Raw genomic sequence first — 22,233 nt, 5'->3', positions numbered from 1 at the left:
TATGATACTGGAGGCCAGGGTTCAATTCCCCACTCAGCCACCATGAAACCCACTGGGTGACCTTGGGCAAGTCACACTCTCTCAGCCTCAGGGGAAGGCAATGGCAAACCCCTCAAAGATCACAAATAAAGGGCTGTGCATTTGTTTATTCCATTCACTCTAAATTCTAACATATCAGCTGCTTTGTTTGTGTAAGTCTGTCACATGTAATAGACTACAAATCCATCAGTGATACCTTTATTGGCCAACTGAAATGCCCAATATACTTGTTGCAATCTTTTGAAGCTCCATGGGCTTCTTCATCAGGCAAGAGGTTACAAACCAAACAGGAGAAGAAAAAAACCCAACAGTTGGAGATGCTAGTGTGGATTTTTGTTTGTATTTGTCGAATGGCCAACACAGCTCCCTCTGAGGAAAAATCCAGTAGTAAGGAGTGAAGCATTTCGTTCTTCTGCCAGTGTGGGAATCCCTTGCTTGTTCTCTATGCCCCCAGGCGTCCTCCTTTTCCAGGGCCTGCCCTCCATTTCAACCTCCTGTCCGGAGGCATGTCAAAATGTCTTCCATTCTGAGCAGGACTAAGAAGCAAGGATTTATATTTCTATGAGTATTTTTTTTGGCTTTTGATTTGGCCACGTCCTCCATTTTCCCTGAAAGTCCTCCATTCTGAGCAGTACTAGGGAGCCTGGATTTACATTTTTATGTGACCCCCACCTTTTTCGGGGTCCCCCCTCTCCCTCTGCCTGGATCCTCCTTGCCCCCATCCCTCTCCTCTTGGCTCCCCCCTTTGCAAAACCTCTTGCAGAAGGAAGGCAGCAGTGTGTTATTTCATGCCTCTTGCAAACAAGCCCTCTCCCTGGGCCAATCCAGAGCCGCTTTCCTTCCCCTGGCCAATCCGGAGCCTCTTTAGAGGAGGCCTTTCCCCTTCTCCTTCTTTGTGTCTTTTCCCAGGGAAAGGGAAGCTGGCCTTGCAAGCTTGTTGCCAGGAGCAGCAGCTGCTTGTGGGGGCTGCCTGCCTGCCTGCCTTGCTCCATGTGGCTGCTGCTGCTGCTGCTGCCACCATGCACTCGCTCTCCCAGGAGATCCGCGCCTTCTCCAAGGCCAACCTGAGGAAGCAATGCACCCGGGTCACCACCTTGTCCGGGAAGAGGCTGATCGAGACCTGGAAGGACGCCCGGATGCAGGTGGTCGACTGCCCCGAGGAACTGGGACACGCCTGCGGCTACGTCCAGGACCTCAGCCTCGACCTCCAAGTGGGGCTCCTCCGGCCCTGGCTCCTCCTAGGTGGGTGGATGGATCTGCCCCAGATGTGCTCAGGGTTGCCCTGGCCTTTCTCTGAGGTTGAGAGAGTGTGACATGTGGCAACCCCAAGGTGAACCGATCCTGGGGTTTTCTTGGCAGGTTTCTTCCAAGGGGGGTTGCCCTGGCCACCTCCTGAGACTGGTGTGACTTGCCCAAGGTCTTCCAGTGGCTTTCATCATGGCCAAGCAGGGAATCAAACCCTTCCATAAAGATGCTTTTCTCTCTTCTCCTTTTTCCTATTCCAGATTTCTGAGTCTTCATTTTGCTGTCACTTTTGATAAGAAGCCCCTTTTAGCCTGCGTTCATTCGCCCACGGCGGAGCTGGGATTCGAACCCTGGTCTCCAGAGTACTAGTCCACCACCCAGACCCTGATCTCAGAGCCCAAGCTGCAGGATTGTTAAAATAGCAAGGCATGTGGATAAACCTTTGCGCTTGTGTGCCTTCAAGTCGTTCCTGACTTATGGTGATCTTAAGGAGAACCTATAATGGGGTTTTCTTAACATGATTTGTCCAGAGGAGGTTTGCTATTGCCTTGCCCTGAAGCTGAGAGAGTGTGACTTGCCCATGTGGGTTTATGTGGCCAAGCTAGGACTCAAACCCTGGTCTTCAGAGTCCTAGTCAAACACCACACTGGCTCTCAAACAGACACACCTATTTGTATGATAATCTTTAATTTTAAGGATGTGTGTGTGAGGCATCAAAGGCCTTGAGGCATCCTTTCTTGTTGTTTTTGTTGTTGTCTACCTTGAAGTCCTTTCCGAACTATGGTGACTCTATTATGGGGTTTTCTTGGCAAGATTTCTTCAGAGGAGTTTTTCCCTTGCCTTCCTCTGAGGCTGAGAGAGTGTGACTCACCCAAGCTCACCTGCTGAACTTCCATGTTGGAGCTGGGATTCAGATCCTGATCCCCAGAGCCAAAGCTGCAGAACTGTTAAAATAACAAGGCTTGAGGGTGTGAATATACTTACACACCTATTTGTATAACAGTCCTCTGTTATGGGCTTTGACATCTGTTCTTGGCCCTATACTTTTTTCCTTTCACAATATATTATTGCTTTTGCCACCAAATATTTATTGGGTGCCCAAAGTGCTAGTGTTGTTAATTGGTGTCATGTTGGCTGCAATGTAACGGCAACCCTATGAACGCTGAGAGACCCTGTTATCAATAGCCCTGCTCAGGTCCTGTTGCGTGTATCCACATGTAATGCGGTCTTCCACTTTTCCAGTGTTACTTGAGGTTAAAACAAGCACTTCATTTTATCAGAAAGAGCTAAGCACTCTCTCTCTCTCTCCTTTTCTGTATGTCGTTTTTTTGTTGATTGCTGGGATAACCTGTGCTTCTCTCATCACAGGATCACAGGATGCTGCTCATGATCTGGATACAATGAAAAAATACAGGGTGAGCACATGTTTGATATATGTTTTTGAAGCCCTGTCTTGTGTAGATTGGAGTTTTCAAAACAGTTTTAAAGCTTATTTTTCTGTGCTGAAGTTTTTAAAAAACACAATGCTCAGGTTTGTAAAGGAATCACAAAATGTACTCTTGATTCCTATTTAAGGGAAACTGAAATCCATCCTGCTATGTACACTAGCAAGGAAACATGTTCTACTAAACATCTGTGGGACTTAGGGACATAAGCACACTTATTAGGGAGTAACCCCATTAGACTGATTAAGTACACTTAAAATTGCAATGTAGTATACATGTAGTATATTTAGAATTAAAGTGGAAGGTTACATAATTCTTCATCTCCATGCTGATTCTTCATCTCCACTAGTTAGCATTAAATATTAAAACATTAAGGCCTGTTCCTAAAGCCGTCTACTGAAAAAAAGATTCTTGTTTTTGCTGTCCTTGGTTTCATGCCATGAAATGGAAGGAAGTGTTTCTAACAGGTCCCTTAGATTTTGCTTTGAAGTCCACATCCATGTCAGGAGTTGAAGATTTAAAAACCTGTCTTGTTTTATTCTCTCTTTAATGTATTTCAGGTCACCCACGTTCTAAATGTAGCCTACGGAGTTGAAAATGCCTTCCCTCATGACTTTACATACAAGACAATCCCTATCCTAGACCTTCCTGAGACTGACATTATCTCCTACTTCCCTGAATGTTTTGAATTTATTGAGGAGGTCAAGTTAAAGGTAATTGATGCAGTGTGTGAGTATTGATTATTGTAGCTGAAGTGCTACAAGAAAAAACCTCTGATTTTACAAATGATCACATTAAGTATACTTAGGTCCATTGGTTTCAGGAGCATATCTTAACATTTTTATTTTTGGGGGGATTGTGGCATTGAATTGAATATACACACCCATAGCACACTTACATGGAAGATTTAACATTCATATATGTGCTAGGATTTTGGCCTATAATATCATTTAATGGGTAAATCCAAGATTATATACAGTATTAGAATGAATATTTTATAAATGTACAGAGTATTGCCTTTCACATAGCCAGTATATTGTGAAAGGAAATCAAAGCTCAATCGGCTTCATATAATCTGTTCATTTGATGCTGCACCCTGACAATATCTTGACTTTTCAAGCCTGGCTCCAGATTATTCCACGAGATCTACCATTTTCATTATTTACATAGTTTGGAATTAAGGAAGATAATATTGCTCAATCAAGCCTTGTGTTATTTTAGAAGGAAAGAACACAGCGTATTCTTTACATCTTAACTGAAAGGTGTATTCATTTCATGCCCTCCTGGAGGTTTCCGGTTACAGTTTCCACTTCATTTCTAAATTAGATTTACCACCCTCAATAGCGTAGCACCACTGTCTCTGCCTCAGAGGTTTAATATGTTCTTTATACTAGGGAACGCTTTTGTAATCTCTTCCTGACAGTTCTGATAAATGAATAATGCAGTATGCTATTGTTACAGTCAATATATAATAGATTGCCTAAAATTTAGATAATAAAACACGAGACTCTCAATAGCCTCAGTAAAACTGTCCTCATCCCCTCCCCCCCAAACCCCCCAATAACTACAAACTCTCAAAACAAAAATAAAACACATAACCAGAGACAATGTAACATTAAGATCTGAAATTTACTTCTAAAATAAGAGAATTCAGGATTCCAAAATTATCTACTTTATAAATGGTGTATGTGTGTGGGGAAAGCAATGAAACTGTATTATGCAATATGATGGACGGGAACATATATCAGGCTAATTCTCTGCTTTTGGGGTCAAATGTCCCTTAAGGATGCAATCCGAAACTGATGTCCTCCCATTGCTTCATCTAACTGAACCCTATGCCAGGCAGAAATACACAATTGAAGCATTCCTGAAAGATGCCCATTCGTCCTCTAGAGTTCTAAAGGTAAAGAGTCTACTACCTTCCGAGGCAGTTCATTCCCCTATCAAACTGCTCTTACAGTAAAGAAGTAAGAGAAGAGGGAATTAGATAGGTTGGACCCAAGCCATGTAGGGCTTTAAAGGTTATTACCAACACCTTGTACCGCACCCAGAAACTAATAGGCAGCCAGTGTAGTGATTTTAAAATAGGTGTTATTTAGTCACTTCTAGTTTTTCCAGTGACCAATCTGGCTGCCATATTTTGAAGTAACTGAAGTTTCCAGATGCCACCCCAGCAATGTGGCAAAAATTGGATGCTTCTGTTTCCAATTTAAAAGTCACTATTGGCTGTCATTATACCTCACAAGGACAAGCTATGGCTAGTTTAAGGTAAGATTGATTGAAACAAGCAGAGATCAAACTTTGTTTTGACTCTGGCTTGTTAAAATGAGCTATTGGTTTAAACTAGTTACCATTCTCAGTTATATGCATTTAAAGACATATACTGCTCCAGTCTAAACCAGAGAACAAATGCTTCCAGTCTCTTCTGGCTTGTGGTGGCGGGAGCACATAAACACCAAGTTTGAGCAACTCTCAAATTATTCTTATGTCCAAACTAAATCAATGTATCTATGAAACATGACTGAAAAAACTGATGTACAGTTATTCACTGGGCCCTATTAAGTCCTCTTCATTTGCAGAAAGCACTTCCATTCAAACAGAGGTTTGTTACTGATTCCTCTCCCTCTGCTGCATTGAATGCTACAAAGGGCTGGTGTGGAAAGATATGCAAGTGTCCTAGTACATATTTAATTATTTATAAAATTACTTAGACACCACATTCAGCCCTATGGCCTAAATCCAATTTCTTGTCCCAGCTGCTGTACAAACATTGAATCATTTGTTGAGTGATAAGCCAATACTTATGTAAAACCCATTGATTCAACTGATCTACTCTAGCTGGCATTACCAATTCTATTTAAAACCATATATGAACCACACCATATTTGGACCCTTCAGATGATGGGGTGAAATAATGGTTAGATTTGAATTAAGCATCCTAGGGAAATAAAAACACAATGGTGTAAACTTCCATGGAGATCACTTGTTTGGCTATCAGTTTAAGTGACCAAATTTTTAAAAGAAGGAGAAACCAATTGTTAGTATTTCCCAGCTCAATATAGGGTTGTTTTCCTTTTAGTCCAGTCTATTCTGCCTGAAATGGCTCAGATGGAAAACAAATGAGAAGAAAGTGTGCAAGAGAAATTAATTCAGTTCTCATTATTTAACAAATTCACATGATCTGAAGAGTAACTACAAGGTATTTATTTCTTTAAATTCATGCTTTTCTGAAATGGGGAGGTAGGCTAGAAAAATGAAACTAAACCCAATTCAAACCATGTACAAAATATGTATACTTTAAAAGTATGCACAAAAATTAGTACCTTTGTGTATACAAAAATGCTTATAGTTTTCATAAAAATGCTTTATTCAGTTAATAATGTTTGAAAATGTGTACTTTTGAAAAGCATGCATAAAAAGGCCTTAATTTTAAAACGTACACTTTATAGGGTATGGCAGATGTTGTGCCCCATAGAAAAATTATTATATAGATATTCAAATTAGGTGCTATTTCCTTCTAAATACTTTCTTACTTAGATCTTGTTTAAGCCTTTGAATGTTCCTAAGTAAACTAATATTTTCTTTGATATTTGCAAATTTATATTTTAACTTCACATTCTCTTAAAATGTCAAGGGTAGATTACAACAGAAGAGGACCAATGTTAACAAAAATACACACACACACACACAGCCATTGAATAGGCATAGCATTTATAAGTACCAGGCACCATCAGGTGAGTTGGGAGGAGAGATTCCATACCTCTGGTCAACAATCTTCTAAGAAGTAATCAGACACAACTGACAACACTGACCAATGGGAGGTTTCTCAAGCACAGTAGAGCACATGCAACCTACCAAGATTTTGATGTGAGAGAAGGAAACCTAAGATCTATGTTTAAGAGGTCCCCCCCCTTTTTTTTTTGGTAGAGGGACTGCTTGCTCAAATTAGTATTTAAAATGTATATTTCAAAAATTTGCATTAGAGTTTTACTTTTATTTAAGTAGAGTTTTCCAGGGGTGCAGTGGCTTAGTGGTTAAGATGCCAGTTCTGATGATCGGAAGATTGGAAAGTTGGCAGTTCAAGGCCCGAATGGTGCATGATGGGGTGAGCTCCTGTCACTGGTCCCAGTTTCTGCCAACTTAGCGGTTCAAAAGCATACAAATGCAAGTAGATAAATAGGTACCATTTAAGTGGGAAGGTAAGAGCGTTTGGTGCAGTCATGCTGGCCACCTGAGTTATCTTTGACAACGCTTACTCTTCAGCTTAGTAACAAAGATGAGCCAAGTCCTCTACGGTTGGTTATGACAGTTGGTTATGATTCATGTCAAGGGACTACTTTTACCTTTACCTTTGGCGTTTTACTGGCAATTGTTTTTTTAATTTCCCCACCTCTCTCACTCTTTTTCTTCCTTTGTTTCTCAAGGATGGTGTGGTGCTTGTTCACTGCAATGCTGGAGTGTCTCGTGCAGCAGCCATCATAATAGGCTTCCTCATGCACTCAGAAGGACTCAATTTTGCCAAGGCTTTTTCCTTGGTGAAAAATGCAAGGCCTGCTATTTGTCCAAATCCCGGTTTCATGGAGCAGCTCCACAAATATCACCAGCTGAATAACAACAAAAATGGGAACCTAAACGATTCGGAATGATGAGAGATGAATTAACTTTTTTGGCTGCACTGCAATGAGAAAAAGTGAACTTGACTACAATGTAATGGAAGATGTCCAGAATTACTAAATTTGGCTTCACTTTTCAGTGTATATGTTTATATCCATTTCATCAGATTAAATCTTTTGTGTGTTTTCCCCAAGTTTTCACAATAATGGACATAATTATATAATGAATTAACCTGGATTGACTGTGCCTCATTGCTCTACCTGTGGGTCCATTGCTATGTTCTAAAAAACTTTAAGCTCACAATAGCGTTCTACTTATTTATTGTATTATCTCTTTATAAAAGAATTTAACCTTCAAATATTCCTGCGTTCTCTTCAAGGGCACTTTATCTCAAGAACTCATTTCTACCAAAATGGGGAATTACAGGGTGATTGTTAGGCCCCAGGAGGGCTAGGCTCTGGGTTCGTGGTAAACTTACTAGACGATCCAACTACAAGTTTTCCATTCAGAATTACAGTACATGCTAGTCAGTACCAACTCTAAACAATGTGTTGACTTTAGGGTCACATGCAGTCTATATCCAAGGCACTGTTTTGTACTGGTTTGAGTGCTGGACTGGGACTCTGGAGACAGGGCTTGATTCCCACTCATGAAACCCACTGGGTGACCTTTGGCAAGTCACACGCTCCCAGCCTCAGGAGGAGGCAATGACAAACCTCCTCTGAACAGATCATGAACACCCCATGATAGATTTGCCTTAGAGTCGTCTACATCAGAAATGACTTGAAGGCACACAATAAGAAGTATGTATCAAGCTTAAATTACATTACAGTCGCCTCTCTGTATCCACAGATTCAACCATCCATGGCTTGAAAATATTTATACAGACACACACCAAATATTTATTTATCTGGAGTATTTATATCCCACTCTTCAGCCCAAAGGCTCTCAGAGCTGCTTACAAATACTTAATCAGACATTTCTCTTCCCTCAGGATTACAATCTAAAAAGACACAAAAGGAGAAGGGAATGGCAGTGGGGAAGGTGAAAAATCCAGTAGATCTTCTCTCCCTCTGAAGCCTGGACCAAGGCAGATGGACTGGAAGGAGGAGAGGAGGGCCTTTCTTCTCTTCTTACTCTGGCTAGGCCTGATGGAGCTGGCCTGCCCATCTCTCCCTCTGGTTTTTTTCTGTAGGATTAAAAGGCAGAGGTAGCAATAGCAAATCTTAATTTTGCCACTTTATATACAGTGAGACCTTGGTATCCATGGACTTGTCCACATTGTCCCCAGTGGCACCACATGCATGTGGCTGTCTTGCCATTAGGCAAGTCCTGTTGTTCCTAATGGCAGCGTGGCCTGAGTTTCCCAACAAACACGCAAGCTTTCTATGGCTACTGCGGTTAGTTAGCCTCCTTTTTGTTGCTTCCATAACAGGGTGATAAACTCAGTTCCTACTTTTGGCTAGAGATAATCACTTCAATTCAACACCTGAATTTGCTGCTGGTACATATAATGGTTATTCTCCAGAGAAGGAAATCAACCTAAAATCTACCAGTGCGATTTTAAGGACAACTAAAATAAGTCACAATTAAAACAATATAAAATTACTTTAAAACATAAAAATAAAACACACCCAGGTTGCGGGAATAAACCAGTTTGACAATGCTGTAACTGCCCTGGCCCAGTGCTAGGGAATCCTGGGAATTGTAGTTTATTGTGGCACCAGAGCTCTGACAAAGAAGGCTCAATGTCTCACAAAACTACAGTTCCCACAATTCCATAGCACTGAGCCAGGACAGTTAAAGTGGTGTCAAACTGGATTATTTCTGCAGTATGGATGCAGCCCATGACTCTCCCATGGGCCTTTTCAGTTATTTATAAGGCCTTGCCAAGAAGTAAGTGTGTGTGTGTGTGTGGTGGTGGTGGGGATTTGTGGCGGTTCAAATAAAGACTACAGGTTCATCTCCACTGTAGAAACCATGCTGTATGACACCACCAAGTGCTACACCTCTAACCTATGAAATCTTGGGATTCGTAGTTTTACAAGGTGTGTTCAGCCCTCTCTACCAAAGAGTGCTGGTGCCTCACAAAACTACAAATCCCAGGGTTCTGTAGCCATGGCAGCTAAAGTACCAAACGGTGGCTAAATCCACACTGGAGAAATAACCAGGTTTGGCACCACTTTAACTCTTTTCTGGCTCAAGGCTATGGAATTCTGGGAGTTGGAGATTGCCCCACAACAAACTCCAACTCCCAGAATTCCATAGCCTTGAGCCAAAAAGCATTAAAGCAGTGCCAAATCGGGTTATTTCTCCAGTGTGGATTCAGCCTGCATTAGTTCACAGTAGCTGCATCCGCACTGCACATGTAATCCAGTATCTGCCACTTTAACCATTATGGCTCAATGCTGTGGAATCCTGGGGGTTGTAGTTTGTTGTGACAACACCAGAGCTGTCTCTGACAGAGGCCCAATGTCTAACAAAAACTACAATTCCCAGAGTTCCACAGCATTGAGCCAAGGCTTTGTAACGGAAACGCCTGTTCCCCCCAAAAACCCCACAGAGGTCTCCGCCCCATTACCCCTTAACCCGGAAGTGACGTTAAGAAGCGGGCAACCCGGCTAAGCAGAGCGACTTCCGGTCTATTTGAAAGCGGCTTCTCTGGGCGGAAAAAAAGAAGAGGGGCTGAGTGGGCGGGGCTGGCTGGTGCACGTGCGTCTCGGCGGCTGCTTTCCCTGGCGCGTCGCGCACGCTTTCTCTTCCTTTCTAATGTCTGCCTTCGCTATGGAGCTGCCGCTGCCTTCCCCTTCTGTAGGTGAGTACTTTGCTTTGAGCCGCCGGGGTCAGTTTATTGACCCCTTTCGGCTTCCTTCCCTTCCTCCTCGGCCGAGCTTGTGCTTGTGGCGCGCGAATGCGGGGCAGGGCGGGTGGGATTGTAGAACGCGGCATCAGTTCTGAGAGAGAGGGAGGGAGGGGAGGGAGAAAGGAGGGCGTGGCGTCACTCCCCTCAATTGCGTGACGTCAGTAGGAAAGAAGTCCGCGATGGAGCCCGCGAGCTCCTACAGGCGCCGCGCGCATCCCGCCCGGGAAGTGACCTTTGCTTCTGAAGCCCTTGTCTTAGGTATGACGCAAGCGGCCCCCGGTGGCAGAGTGGAGAACGGGGTTCGAATCCCGGTGGGAAACTTCGGGCAACAACAGCAGGACAAGGCACTCCTCAGGGGTTCAGGGAGGGCAAGGCCTTGGCAAGAAGAGCCCATGGTAGGGTCTCCATAAGTCAGAAGGGGCTTGAAGGCACACTGGGCCCAGTGCTATTCAACATTTTGATCAATGACCTGGAGGACAGAATTGGGGACACACTTATCAAATTTGCAGATGACACCAAATTAGGAGGAGTAGCTAATACTCCAGAGGACAGAAGAGGTTTTGCCTTTGCCTTCCCCTGAGGCTGAGAGAGTGTGACCTGACAAACATCTGTGATATTTGTTCTTGGAATTAACAATACCTAAATAAATGTGTGCTTTTTAAAAAAAAAAAAACCCTCTTGTGAAGAAACTTGCCAAGAAAACCCTGTGATGGCTCCAGCTTACGGTCAACCATAAATAAAAACCTGCTTTAATAATTACATTATAACTATATAATGATGACTAATGATTTTGACTCTCTTTTACTATGGTCATTATGTTGGGATGATTAGGTTGATTTGTGTTTCGAGGAGGGAGGGGCAGTTTATTTCACTCTATTATATGGGTTTTTACTGCTCTTGTTGAAGAGGCAGGAGAGAAATACATTATTGTTATTATTATTATTATTAAAGTAATTTTTGATGTATGGTTGACCTTAAGCTGGACCTATCACAGAGTTTTCTTTACAAGTTTCTTCAGACCAACAACAAATATCAAAGACAGACATTTTGACAAACATAAATATAAAATGACAGGAAAACATAAACTTAGCACTTCCTCTGTGGACTTGATTAACCTGTTATTTCTACCATTAAACTCCTCTTTTTACAGGCCTCCATGCGTTACGTTGTTTCCCAAGCCTTCGTCTTAGTCTTGAATTTCAAATTAAATTAAAAGGAGGGTTTGTCCACAGTCACCAGGCCAAAAACAGACGGCCCTAAAGAGGAACCGGATTGGGGCCACAACAACCACACACACAATCTGGCGTTTCCCCGGTGCAAAAAGAAGCTGCCATGCCCCTAAACAGACTCTTACTACTGGTCTGCTTCCCCCCCAATTGGGCTTTTTTATGATCAAGTGGGAATCAAATCCTGATCCCCAAAGTCATAGTCCATCATTAAAAGCCACTGTATGCCATGCTGGCATCTCACCCTTATCCCTCCCACCTTCAATTCATGGTTTGTTACTTAAGTTACTTAAACACCCTTCTTATGCTTTTGGATCGCAACTCTCAGCAGCTGTAGTTAATTGTGTCAAGGAATGCTGTCACTTGGAGTCTAGCGACAACAGGAAGGCCACCTGGACACTCAGTCCTAGCTAGTTTCTTTCTCTGCAGAATTGCTGAGCCATTTTGATGTGAAACGCTCTCTCAAATAGGTGCTGAGCCGATGACACTGGGCTCCCCTACCTCTCCGAAGCCTAGCGCCGGCGCTCAGTTTCTCCCTGGGTTTTTGATGGGCGATTTGCCAACGCCGGTGTCACCACAACCTCGCTCCTTAAGCGGCCCTGCCATTGGTGTCCTGGAAATGAGGTCGCCCTTGGTTGCCGGTAAGGTATATCCTGTACAGCACTGTAGTTTAATAATAGTAATGGTGTTGGGCTCACAACAAAAGGGCATTCTCTCTTGGTGAAATGGTTCTCCTAAATGTAGGTAAAGCTGTACTTCTCATCATGTGTGTCTGTGAACACAATTATAAACAGAAATGTTTATGCCATAAATTGACCCTAAAATCCTGGGTTGAGTGATATATGGGTCATTACAGTAATACTGATTGGAAATGTCCTGAAAGAAGCTCTGCCCCAATGCTCCACTCTTTGTGCCTCGGCAGTGATTTCTGAAAGAGCCATGGAAACAGGGAGTGTGTGAAAGAGGTGATTAACCTTCTCAGTCTGATGTTCTCTCCCCCTCCTGATCTCTCTGATCACCAAATATCCTATTTCCCTCCACTTGCTTCACTACCCAAACCAATGTTAAAGCCTTTCCTTCTCATCCTACTCCTTGGATTTCTCCTGACCACCAGACACCCCATTTCCCTCCACTTTCTTTCTTTCCTAATCCAGTGTTAAAACCTTCTCTCACCACCAAACACCCCATTTACCTCCACTTCCTTTCCTTCCCAATCCAATGTTAAAATCTTCTCCTCCAGCACCAAGAAAGTGGTGATAGATGGTCAGAACAGGTCCCGAAGAGGGAAGGAAGTGGTGTTTTCCTCTTTAGATCCTTTGTTGCATGTCCCTAAGTTTTACCCTTCACTTATCCCTGGGTCATATCCAAATCCATAATTTTGACCCCAAAACCTGCCCTCGACTTATACATGTGGTCGACTTGTACACAAGTATATATACAGTACATTCATTCCATGTTTTATCTCCAAGGATGTGTGTCACCACAAGGGGCATCTTTGAATGTTGCCCAGTCTTAGGTACAGGGATGTGACCTTGTTATGTAGCATCAGACCAAGTAAACAACTTGCATAAAAGCAAGACGTTTGCGGAAAGAATTAGCATTTGTTTATTCTTTGGATTGCTTCCCACTTTTGAAGAACAGAACCTCATTTCTTAGGCTCCTGAAGATGTCATTTATCCAAACTGATTTGGAGTAGAGCCTGATTAAGCATGTTTGGCTTTTCCTTAGTAAGCAGAGCTTTAAAGGTTTGCCATAAATTTCACGTTCTGTATCTCAAGTCTTTCCAACAAGAGTATTTTGACTAAAATGTTTACCAGAAAAAGAGAGACCCACAATAAAGTGAACAGACAATTTCACCTATTTTTTTCCAATGAGAATAGCTATAAATGGTTTAATACACAACAACTCAGTGTTGTTGAATCCACAGTGTTACCCATTGAATCCACTGATTCAACCATCCATGGCTTGGAAATACTCAAAACAATTTATAAATTCCAAAAGCAAACCTTATTTTTTGCTATTGTATATAAGGAACACCTTTTCATTCTACCGTTGTATTTAATGGGACTTTTGAGCATCCATTGATTTTGGTATCCAGAGCAGGGGTCCTGAAACCAAACCCCAGCAAATACCAAGGGCCCACAGTAACAATCAAAGCTGTTTTTTGTCTCTGTGGGGATTATAATTATGTCACCCCCAAGTAAGTATGTCTGGTAGCAGCAAGTGAGAGAACAGCGGCTGTTAAGAGAAGTTTTGTTATTTTAAAGCTTAAATGCTGTTGCTACTGACAATGCTGGCATTCTCAAGCTGTTTAAATAATTCTCCAAAGAACATTTTTTGGGCAAGTAACCCTTGGAAATTTGATAGCATTAATTTCAGTATGCCAAAAAAGTAACAAATTGTATATTCACTTCTCAGGGCTACTCACCTGGGAAAATGGTATTTTTAAAATTGTCTAATTAGGCTACAGTGTCCGTTTACTATGTTGTTATTTTTAATAAAACAGTTCTTTCAAAATCTCATATTTGTTGTGCAAAATATTGTAGGGATTTTTTTCTTGGCAGCTGCTACGTCTTCCCTAGCAAATGCATTAGATTTCTAGGTGCAGTTTCTATTTATAAAACGAGTTGGGATGTGTGATAATTTAAGGCAGACTAGAAAGCAGAGAAAACCTTCACAGAGTGAGGTGTTTTTATTCAAGAAGAGCAGATTTATTGGGTTCAGAATCCCCATTTATTTTTAATATGTAGATTGTCATGCTGTGTCAATATTTCTGTGCATGCAAATTTCAAACACAGGTGCTTTCAAGAGTAAAAGAATATGCACATTACATTTAGTTATGGTTAAACTATATGCAGAATACATTTGTTCAGTGTAAATCTTCTAAACATTTATATACCACTTATCTCCCAAAATGGGACTCAAGGCAGCAATGGGCCTTAGTGTAGGCTAAGGATGAGGAGGAAAGGGTGGAGTAGGCAGGTGTAAAAAGACTTTGGCAGAGACTTTAATGTATGTCTGTACTCTGTTCTTTCCAGCTGTCTTCCCAGCCAAGTTATACAATGCAATTTTTAAGCGTTGATCAACTGCTATTTTTATTGTATGTGTGTTTGAATATTATAACTACAGAAAATTAAAGCTGCAATATATAAGCATAATTGAGAGTAGTGGTTCATCTCTGCACACAGCTGTGACACTATGGCCTGTTACAGACAGCCAAAATAAAGCTGCTTCGAGTCACAGTGGAGGTATGGTGTTTCAATGATGCATGCGTCCTAAGAGTCCAGAAGCCACACCAAAGTCATGCTCCAGCCCTAAGGACTGGAGTGTGGCTTTGGTGTGGCTTCTGGACTCTTAGGACGCATGCATCATTGAAACACCATACCTCCACTGTGACTCGAAGCAGCTTTATTTTGGCTGTCTGTAACAGGCCTATATAAATAAGATAAAAATTCTCTGAGATGAAACTAACGATTGATTACTAGCAAGCTCTGGAAAGCTTTTTAATAGAAATAGGTCTTTGTTTCTTAGCAACGTTAGTTTCGCAAGGTCATTTGACTGCTTGGATGTAAAAATTATCTTCAGAATCGCATAAAAAATGACACACAATTTTTTTTGTTATTTAACATAGGTGGATCTCCTCTACAACCAGTAGTTCCAACACATAAAGATAAAGGTGGTGCTCCACCAGTTAGAAGTATATATGATGAAGTAGCTAGTCCTGGCCTGGGATCAACACCCTTGTCTTCAAGAAGACCAGTAAGTGACCCTAAAACAGGTTGCACTGTTAAACTAAAGCTTGCACATAGTAGATCTATAGTAGATAAATATTTCAGCATATTTTTTAAAAAATATAGCTTGTGATTTTACTTAATGAAATTAGTCTCAAGTGGCTGTGCATCCATGCACACTCTGTGCTCGCATAGTAGTCTGATTCTGTTGTTGTCTTGTATGTTAAGCTGAGAAAAATGCAGCAGCTTTCATAGGTAGCTCTATGAAACTGCATAGCTGAGAATTCCCTTTCTATGTCCTTCCACGTTTTAGCCTTCCACTAAAACAATTGATATTTTTCATTTATTTGTGTGCTGAAGCATTGCAGTCAGTTTGATACTAGATCCCAGCCTAGTGGTTAAAAATAGATGCCATTGCAGCACAATCTCTGTATTGCTGTAAAACCTGTACCTGCTACAAAAGCTGCAAATATTTAGTTCCAATTTGTTGTTGCAGTTACTTTGTTGTATGAACAACAAGATGGACTATTGCTTGCTTTGGCCTATAACAGATGGGCCAAAAGAAGCAGCTTCTGAACACTTCAGGAGCCTGGCATTCAGAGGACGCATGCTCCAAAGGGGCTGGAAGCCCGAAGCCGCTGGAAAAAGGAGCGGATTTAATCCGCCCCTGGGAGCAGGCTGTTGGGAATGCCTTGGCAGCCTGCTTTGTGAGTAGGCTGTACATCACTGCAGTCCCGGGCTAGTCTTGGCTGGAGGCTACTCCTTGCCACTTGTCTCCTTTGGGCCTTTGTTACTGAAGTCAGTATGTGTATGTAGAAGCAAACACTTATTCAAAGAGGCAACTTCCTTTGCTTTCCAAGTTGTCAATGGCTATTATAACCACTTTAAGTTTTGCATACCTTTGCCATCTCATGGTTGAAACTTGTCTACCTGCATTATTTTAGTAGAAAATAATACAGTTTCAACAGTGGCTGTGCATGGATACATTACTACTTATATTATGAAGAATATTTTCTTTTCTGTTTTTGAAAACACTTTCTAATCCAGTATGTATAACCTTTTGCAGGCCAGTTTTTCTGTAATGCAGAGCCCAATTGTTGGAGCTATGCCAACAACTCCAGGAACAGGTAATAGTAATAGTAATAGCAATAATAATAATTATAAATTTTATTTCTTTCCCGCTTCTCCTCAAGACAGGGTACAACATGTTAAAATACAAACACAATTTAAAAATATATAAAACCAATGGTTAGAATACAATACTATAAAACCATTAAAGTACACTCATATAATCCATTCTTTAAAACATACCAGTTAAAAAGTTATTGGTGAATTCCTTTCTCCATCATTTTATTCAAATTTGACCATAGGGAAAAAACATCTTAATAATAGATGTTGTGTTCCTTCAAGTCATTTCTGACTTATGTCAGCTTGATTTTTGAATGCTTTGCGTCAGCTCTGTAGGAGGAGGTATATGTCCCAACTGAAAGAAGGTCAACATCTGATTCTTGGCTTCTTGCAAATATTTGATGAGGATTCAGTCTAGTAGCTAACTTCCTGATCCTCATTTGGCTCCTCCTTAACAGATGTTGGAAAAATTGCATTTGGGATAGCTAGTTCTTGTAACTTACATTTTTAAATAAGTAGCAGTCCTAGGAGGAAGGAGCCCTGTTTTGGAAGTTCTGTCCTTCTCAAATGTCTGCTGGGCTTTGATGGCAGCGTGGAAATAACAGAGTTGTTTTTTTTTTTTTGCCTCCCCTTCAAACAGAGCTTTCTAAAAACCTGAAAATGAAATCCCATCCTATTGCAAGCAGCACTTTTCGCTCATTGTGAACACACCATTTCTATCCATTGCAGAGTGTTGAGGAATTCTGGGATTGCAGCTTATTGATATTTGGAGGGATGCATTTTGCCCACCCCAAACATTCAGAATTTGATGCCTCTATAGTGACTGGAAGGGACCACAAGGCAACCCCACTATTTGGACTACTTTTAAGGTTGGAGTTTCATTGAGAACTCAGAGGGAAGTCGGCATTGAGTTCTCTAGCCCCAGGAACTGCAGAATTTCAGGTTTTGTAATGGAAAGCAAGCAAGCTGTTTGTCGTGCCTTGAAACATCAGCAGTTGTGGCCTTTCCAGTCTCAGACAGAATGTCTCATCAACTTTACCTAGCAAAGCCAGGAGTGAGAGATTGTAGAATTTAAAGTCCGCAAACATTTGGAGGACCAGGAATGTTCATTTTTGCAGTAGATCCTCACAACTTCTTTTCCTATACGTAATTCTTTCTGACATATCTGTGAAATTATTGTGAATTCAAGCACTCTGTTACTTAGGTATGAAACAGACTGGCATAAAAAGCCAGTTTCCAGGCGTCTTGAGGGTATGGTGTACACACTCCCCTCAAGCTGCCTGGAAGTGGACCAGCTTCTGGTGCAGTGTTTACACGCCACATGCTGCTGGAGCACTTTAAAGCCAGCTTCCAGCCGTGGCGGGGAGGAAAAGCTGGCTTTTTGCTGGCGCAAAGAGGAGCGGCTGTTTGCCTCTTCTTTTTCGGCCAGCAAGAAGGTGTGTTGGGGCCATGTCATGTGGTTGCCATGGCCCCAATACAGTTTTGTCAGAGGTGGCTTGAAGCAGTCCCTTTGGGGTGGTCTGTTTCACCCCTTAGCTTCTTGATATTAATGCATGTTGTCTGCTTTTCGTTTCAGTATAATGACATTTAAGGCATGTGTTACTACAATTTGACAGGTGCAAATGTGTTTAGTCCAGCAAGTCTTGCACAACCTAGGAAAACTACAATGTCTCCAGCTCAGCTAGATCCATTCTACACTCAAGGAGATGCCCTAACATCAGAAGATCATCTTGATGACACTTGGGTTACTGTATTTGGGTAAGGGATCTTTAATTCTATAACACAGAGATTACTGTGTTCTCTTAGAACAGTAGTGTACATTTGAGCAGGCATCTACAGTATGAATCTTAAAAGCTTAGCTTTTTCAGTTCATGAAATATAAGCTCTGTAGGGGAGTAGGATGAAGACCATGAGAGATAAGTAACAGTATAGATAATGATTTGTGCAGTGTTTCCATGGAATAATTTTCAACAAGAATGCCTTTGATTCTTAAGTTGGTTGGATGCAGGTGTCAGTGTTAAATTATTTTTATTATATATTTAGGATATCAATGTTGGTGTTTACCTTGGTTTATTTTATATTTAAGGTATTTTTATTGTATAGTTCAAACTAATGAAAGTAGTTTATATAATATAATTTGGAGTAATTAAAACATTCTAAATGATTCTTTGGAGATCTTAACTGCCAGATTTACTGTACAGAGTCAGTCTGTATTCCAGTACTGTTGTGTTGCATCTCAGTCTTTCATCTGCACACTAGAAGAATCCTACAGTAATAATAATTTTGGCCCATAAGGAGCTTTAAACTGTGAGTAACAAGACTGGCAGATTCTAAATGTTTCCAGTGATTTACATGGTACAGTAATCTGGATTTCTGGGAACACTTTTAATGGCATAGCATTAGATGCTGACAGCAGACTAAGTATTGACTGTTTACGTTTGTGTCCAATCCAATGATAATGTGAATCTTGTCATTGTTACAGGTTTCCACAAGCATCAGCGTCATACATCCTATTACAGTTTGCACAGTATGGAAACATCTTAAAGCATGTGGTAAATCTAGATATGTTGTTTACTCTAAAAACAAAAACCACTCAAATTTTTAGCTTGGTTTCTTACTTAATCTTCTTACTTGGTTTCTATTTTCATCTCTTCTTACTCATTTTTACAGATGTCTAACACAGGAAACTGGATGCATATTCGATATCAATCAAAACTTCAGGCCCGGAAAGCCTTGAGCAAAGATGGAAGAATTTTTGGTGAATCTATCATGATAGGAGTGAAACCTTGTATAGATAAAGTGAGTTAATTTTATAGGCCTTTGTAAACATGTGTTTTGGGAACTCTTACATAATGCACGTTGGGTACATGTAATCAGATAGATTGTATAATCACTGTCACTAAATTAATTCCTTTTACCAGTAAGGAAACTGCTAATAACTTGATTGCAGAGCTTCAATGTGATTTTTTAGGTCAGGAGTGGGCAAAGTGTGGCATAGGAGTTCTCTGAATTGCTGTTTTTATGTTTGTTTGTTTAAGAAGATTTATTTCTTAAATATTGAATAGCTTCTCCTGGAAGTCTCCTGAAACTACAGTTTGCGTTTTTTTAAAATTAGTTTGCAGGTTATCCAGATACTTGTTTTGTTTTGTTTTTGTCCATTGTTTTGGCAGCCTGAGCAAGATCCTGGGGCAGAAAAGTGGCCCCCATACCTTCTGAAGTTTCCCATTTTAAATTCTCAAAGTGCACAATCCACTTCTATAACTCTTATTCAAGTTTAGAGAGTCCCATTATAAATTAAGTATTGAATGTAAGTTCCCTTATTAAAGAGTATGCATATGTCTCATCTTGTGAGTCCATCACTTTGTCCTTCCCTGACCAGCATTTTTTCTTGTTTCATTTCTGACCATTACATGCTTTGTTCAAGCACCTCAGTGATATTAAATTTTGGACCTCACCTGACATACTGCTAAAATAATGTATTATTAATTCAAGTATCAGTAAGCATAAAAATGTAATGAAGAGATAAGCTGAATAGAACATTGGTATTTGTTTGTTTGTTCAGTATTTTTTCTTCCAGAATGGTCATGTGATTGTCTAATAATCAAATAGACTTTTTTGATGGAGAGTAGATCAAAGGAAAATCTACTATAAAGAGCTTGTGCCAAAAGCATATTTTTTTCTGGAAGAAAATGTATAGGAATTTCATTGTTGTGAGATCTATTTTTTTAAAATAACTTTTACTATATAGTCATGTATTGAGAAGCCACACTGAATTCAGTGGGACTTGCTTTCTTATAATAGCATAAAAGTTTTTAGCATTAGTGTCATTGAACATACAAGAAATTGTCAAAAACTGTGCACCCTACTTTCTAATACATTTATATCCTCTTTACCTGTAGTACCTGTATGTTGCACATGCTTGCATGGTGCACAGTCTTTGCTAATGCAAATACAAATGGTCTTTTACACTTCTACATGGAAAAGGAATAGTGTCTTAGATTACTTGTGTTGATGAAATGCAATACTTTGTTAGGCTTCTAACTTGGATCCAGATAACTTTAATCTTTTCCCCCCCAAATACTTTATTTATAGAGTGTGATGGAAAACATAGATAGAGGTCCTACATCATCCCCAACCTCAGTCTTCACGCCGCCAATGCAAACACTAGGTACACCAGTGCAGCCTTCAAGTACACAGAGGATTTCCACTATGAGACCTCTTGCTACAGCATATAAAGCTTCAACTAGTGATTACCAGGTACTATAAGAAAGCATTGTGAGAAAAATTCTAGGCATGTTGATCTGGAGAAAAGAAATGCCTTTTTCTTCATTTAGAAGAGACACATCTGACACACATTTATCTTTTGTAGGTGGTTACTGACAGACAAACTCCCAGGAAAGATGAAAGCATTGTGTCCAAAGCTCTGGAGTACATGTTTGGCTGGTAGTCAGAAGAAAAACGAGTATCTGTGGCTAGAGCCTATAGTAGACTGCCAGCATTTCTGGTTAGTTGTATAACCGTTCATGGTAGCACTTCAAACATCAGCTCTGCCTTCTGAACAGAATTTGGCACACATGTAATTTGCACTTTAATCAACATCTGGATCTATGCTTGACTACTAAGAAATTGAATGGTTGCAATCATTGTTCTGTGCTCTGTCTGCTGTGGTGATTGCATGACTTGGGTAAGCATTGACTTTTAACAAACAGGTCTTGGGTCCAGGAAATGCTAACACTGCATAATTTCCCAGTAGTAGGATTCTCTTTCTATCTGGAAAGATGGTGTTGTTAGCTGGAGGGTAAGTTATGTAGACTACTGTATAAAGAAACTGAGATACAGTGTCAATTTTAAACCAAATATTTTAGTTTAAACGCTTTCCCATAAGTAATCAGTGTTTATATAAACTCTGGTCAAGTTGATTCTAATACGTACAAGTGTTCCAAAACTGTTTTTTATATCTTTCTTAATAAAATTTGTGGTGCTATAGCTTTGTGAGCTGACCATAGTTTGTACATCTCCTACAACTTTATACAGATATCACTGCTAGTGAATTTGGTATGCACATCAATAAACAAATATCTTCCTAGGCACAATCGGTGTACATTGTTGCATAGTTCCACTTTCATTTGCACACAAGTCGACAATGAAATAAATTATTAAAAAGCTGACAAAATATAATCAGTTATGTCCAACATCTAGGACTTTTTCTGGAAAGTTTATAGTTCTTACCTTATGTTCTGTGACACAATTTGGCATTGTAATATGAAATCTCTACATAGTTTTCAAATGTTCTATTTGGAACAGATAATCCAATGTCATTGATTTTATTTCTAAAAATATTATATCTTGTATTTCTTTCATAGAAAGTAAAAGTTAAGATTTCCCCTTTGATGCGCTTGTCTAGTCTGGGAGTGCTCATCTCTGTTACTAGGCTGAGGGAGTTGGTGGTGTCTTTGACTCCATGGTCATGTGGCCAGCATGGCTAAATGCCAAGGTGCACGGAGCACTGTTACGTTCCTACAAAGTGGTACCTATTTATCTACTTGCAAGTTTTACATGCTTTCAAACTGCCAGAAGCTGGGACTAGTGACGTGAGCTCACACTGTCATGCAGTGCTTGGGTCTTGAACTGGTGATCTTGCAGTCATCAGAGTTGGCCTCTTAACTGCTAAGTCACTACGTCCCATTTCTATCATAGAAGATGTAATATTAGAAAAAAAGTCAAGCCAAATGCATTTGTTAGTCCCATTTAGAGTAGACCCGCTGCATTAATGTGGCTTGAATCAACACCTGTCTAAACCTCATTGTTTTCTTGTGGAGGTAATTTCTCATGTTGGGTTTGGCTCCTCCCTTGGATTTCACAGGCATGGCTTCTGATCTGTCAGGCATCCTTACCACTCTGAGATGAAGAGCCATCTTCCCACTTCCATCCTGCCACATCTT

The 22,233-nt window shown here is 40.7% G+C and overlaps 2 protein-coding genes across 4 annotated transcripts; both read left to right on the top strand.

The window, feature by feature from the left end:
• Positions 1–922: 922 nt before the first annotated feature.
• DUSP19 (dual specificity phosphatase 19) lies at positions 923–7,701 on the top strand. Its single transcript, XM_042444909.1, has 4 exons — positions 923–1,281; positions 2,653–2,699; positions 3,290–3,442; positions 7,154–7,701. Exons 1-4 carry the CDS (start codon positions 1,059–1,061, stop codon positions 7,373–7,375), a joined length of 645 nt encoding a protein of 214 aa, XP_042300843.1. The 5' UTR covers positions 923–1,058; the 3' UTR covers positions 7,376–7,701.
• Positions 7,702–9,965: 2,264 nt separating this feature from the next.
• Positions 9,966–21,689, top strand: NUP35 (nucleoporin 35). 3 transcript variants are annotated; one of them, XM_042444908.1, is made up of 9 exons: positions 9,966–10,158; positions 11,903–12,073; positions 15,064–15,191; positions 16,230–16,290; positions 17,908–18,049; positions 18,774–18,843; positions 18,962–19,090; positions 20,384–20,548; positions 20,661–21,688. In XM_042444908.1, exons 1-9 carry the CDS (start codon positions 10,113–10,115, stop codon positions 20,736–20,738), a joined length of 990 nt encoding a protein of 329 aa, XP_042300842.1. In that variant the 5' UTR covers positions 9,966–10,112; the 3' UTR covers positions 20,739–21,688. The 3 variants fall into 3 exon arrangements, with proteins under 3 accessions (XP_042300842.1, XP_042300840.1, XP_042300841.1); XM_042444906.1 differs by lacking the exon at positions 9,966–10,158 and adding an exon at positions 10,323–10,464; XM_042444907.1 differs by lacking the exon at positions 9,966–10,158 and adding an exon at positions 10,461–10,544 and having other exon boundaries at positions 11,902–12,073; positions 20,661–21,689.
• Positions 21,690–22,233: the final 544 nt, after the last annotated feature.

Source organism: Sceloporus undulatus, chromosome 1, assembly GCF_019175285.1.
Source record: "Sceloporus undulatus isolate JIND9_A2432 ecotype Alabama chromosome 1, SceUnd_v1.1, whole genome shotgun sequence".
In the NCBI taxonomy this organism is placed as follows: domain Eukaryota; kingdom Metazoa; phylum Chordata; class Lepidosauria; order Squamata; family Phrynosomatidae; genus Sceloporus; species Sceloporus undulatus.
Note: the sequence above shows the minus strand (reverse complement) of the source record. Positions and strands in the feature narration are given on the sequence as shown.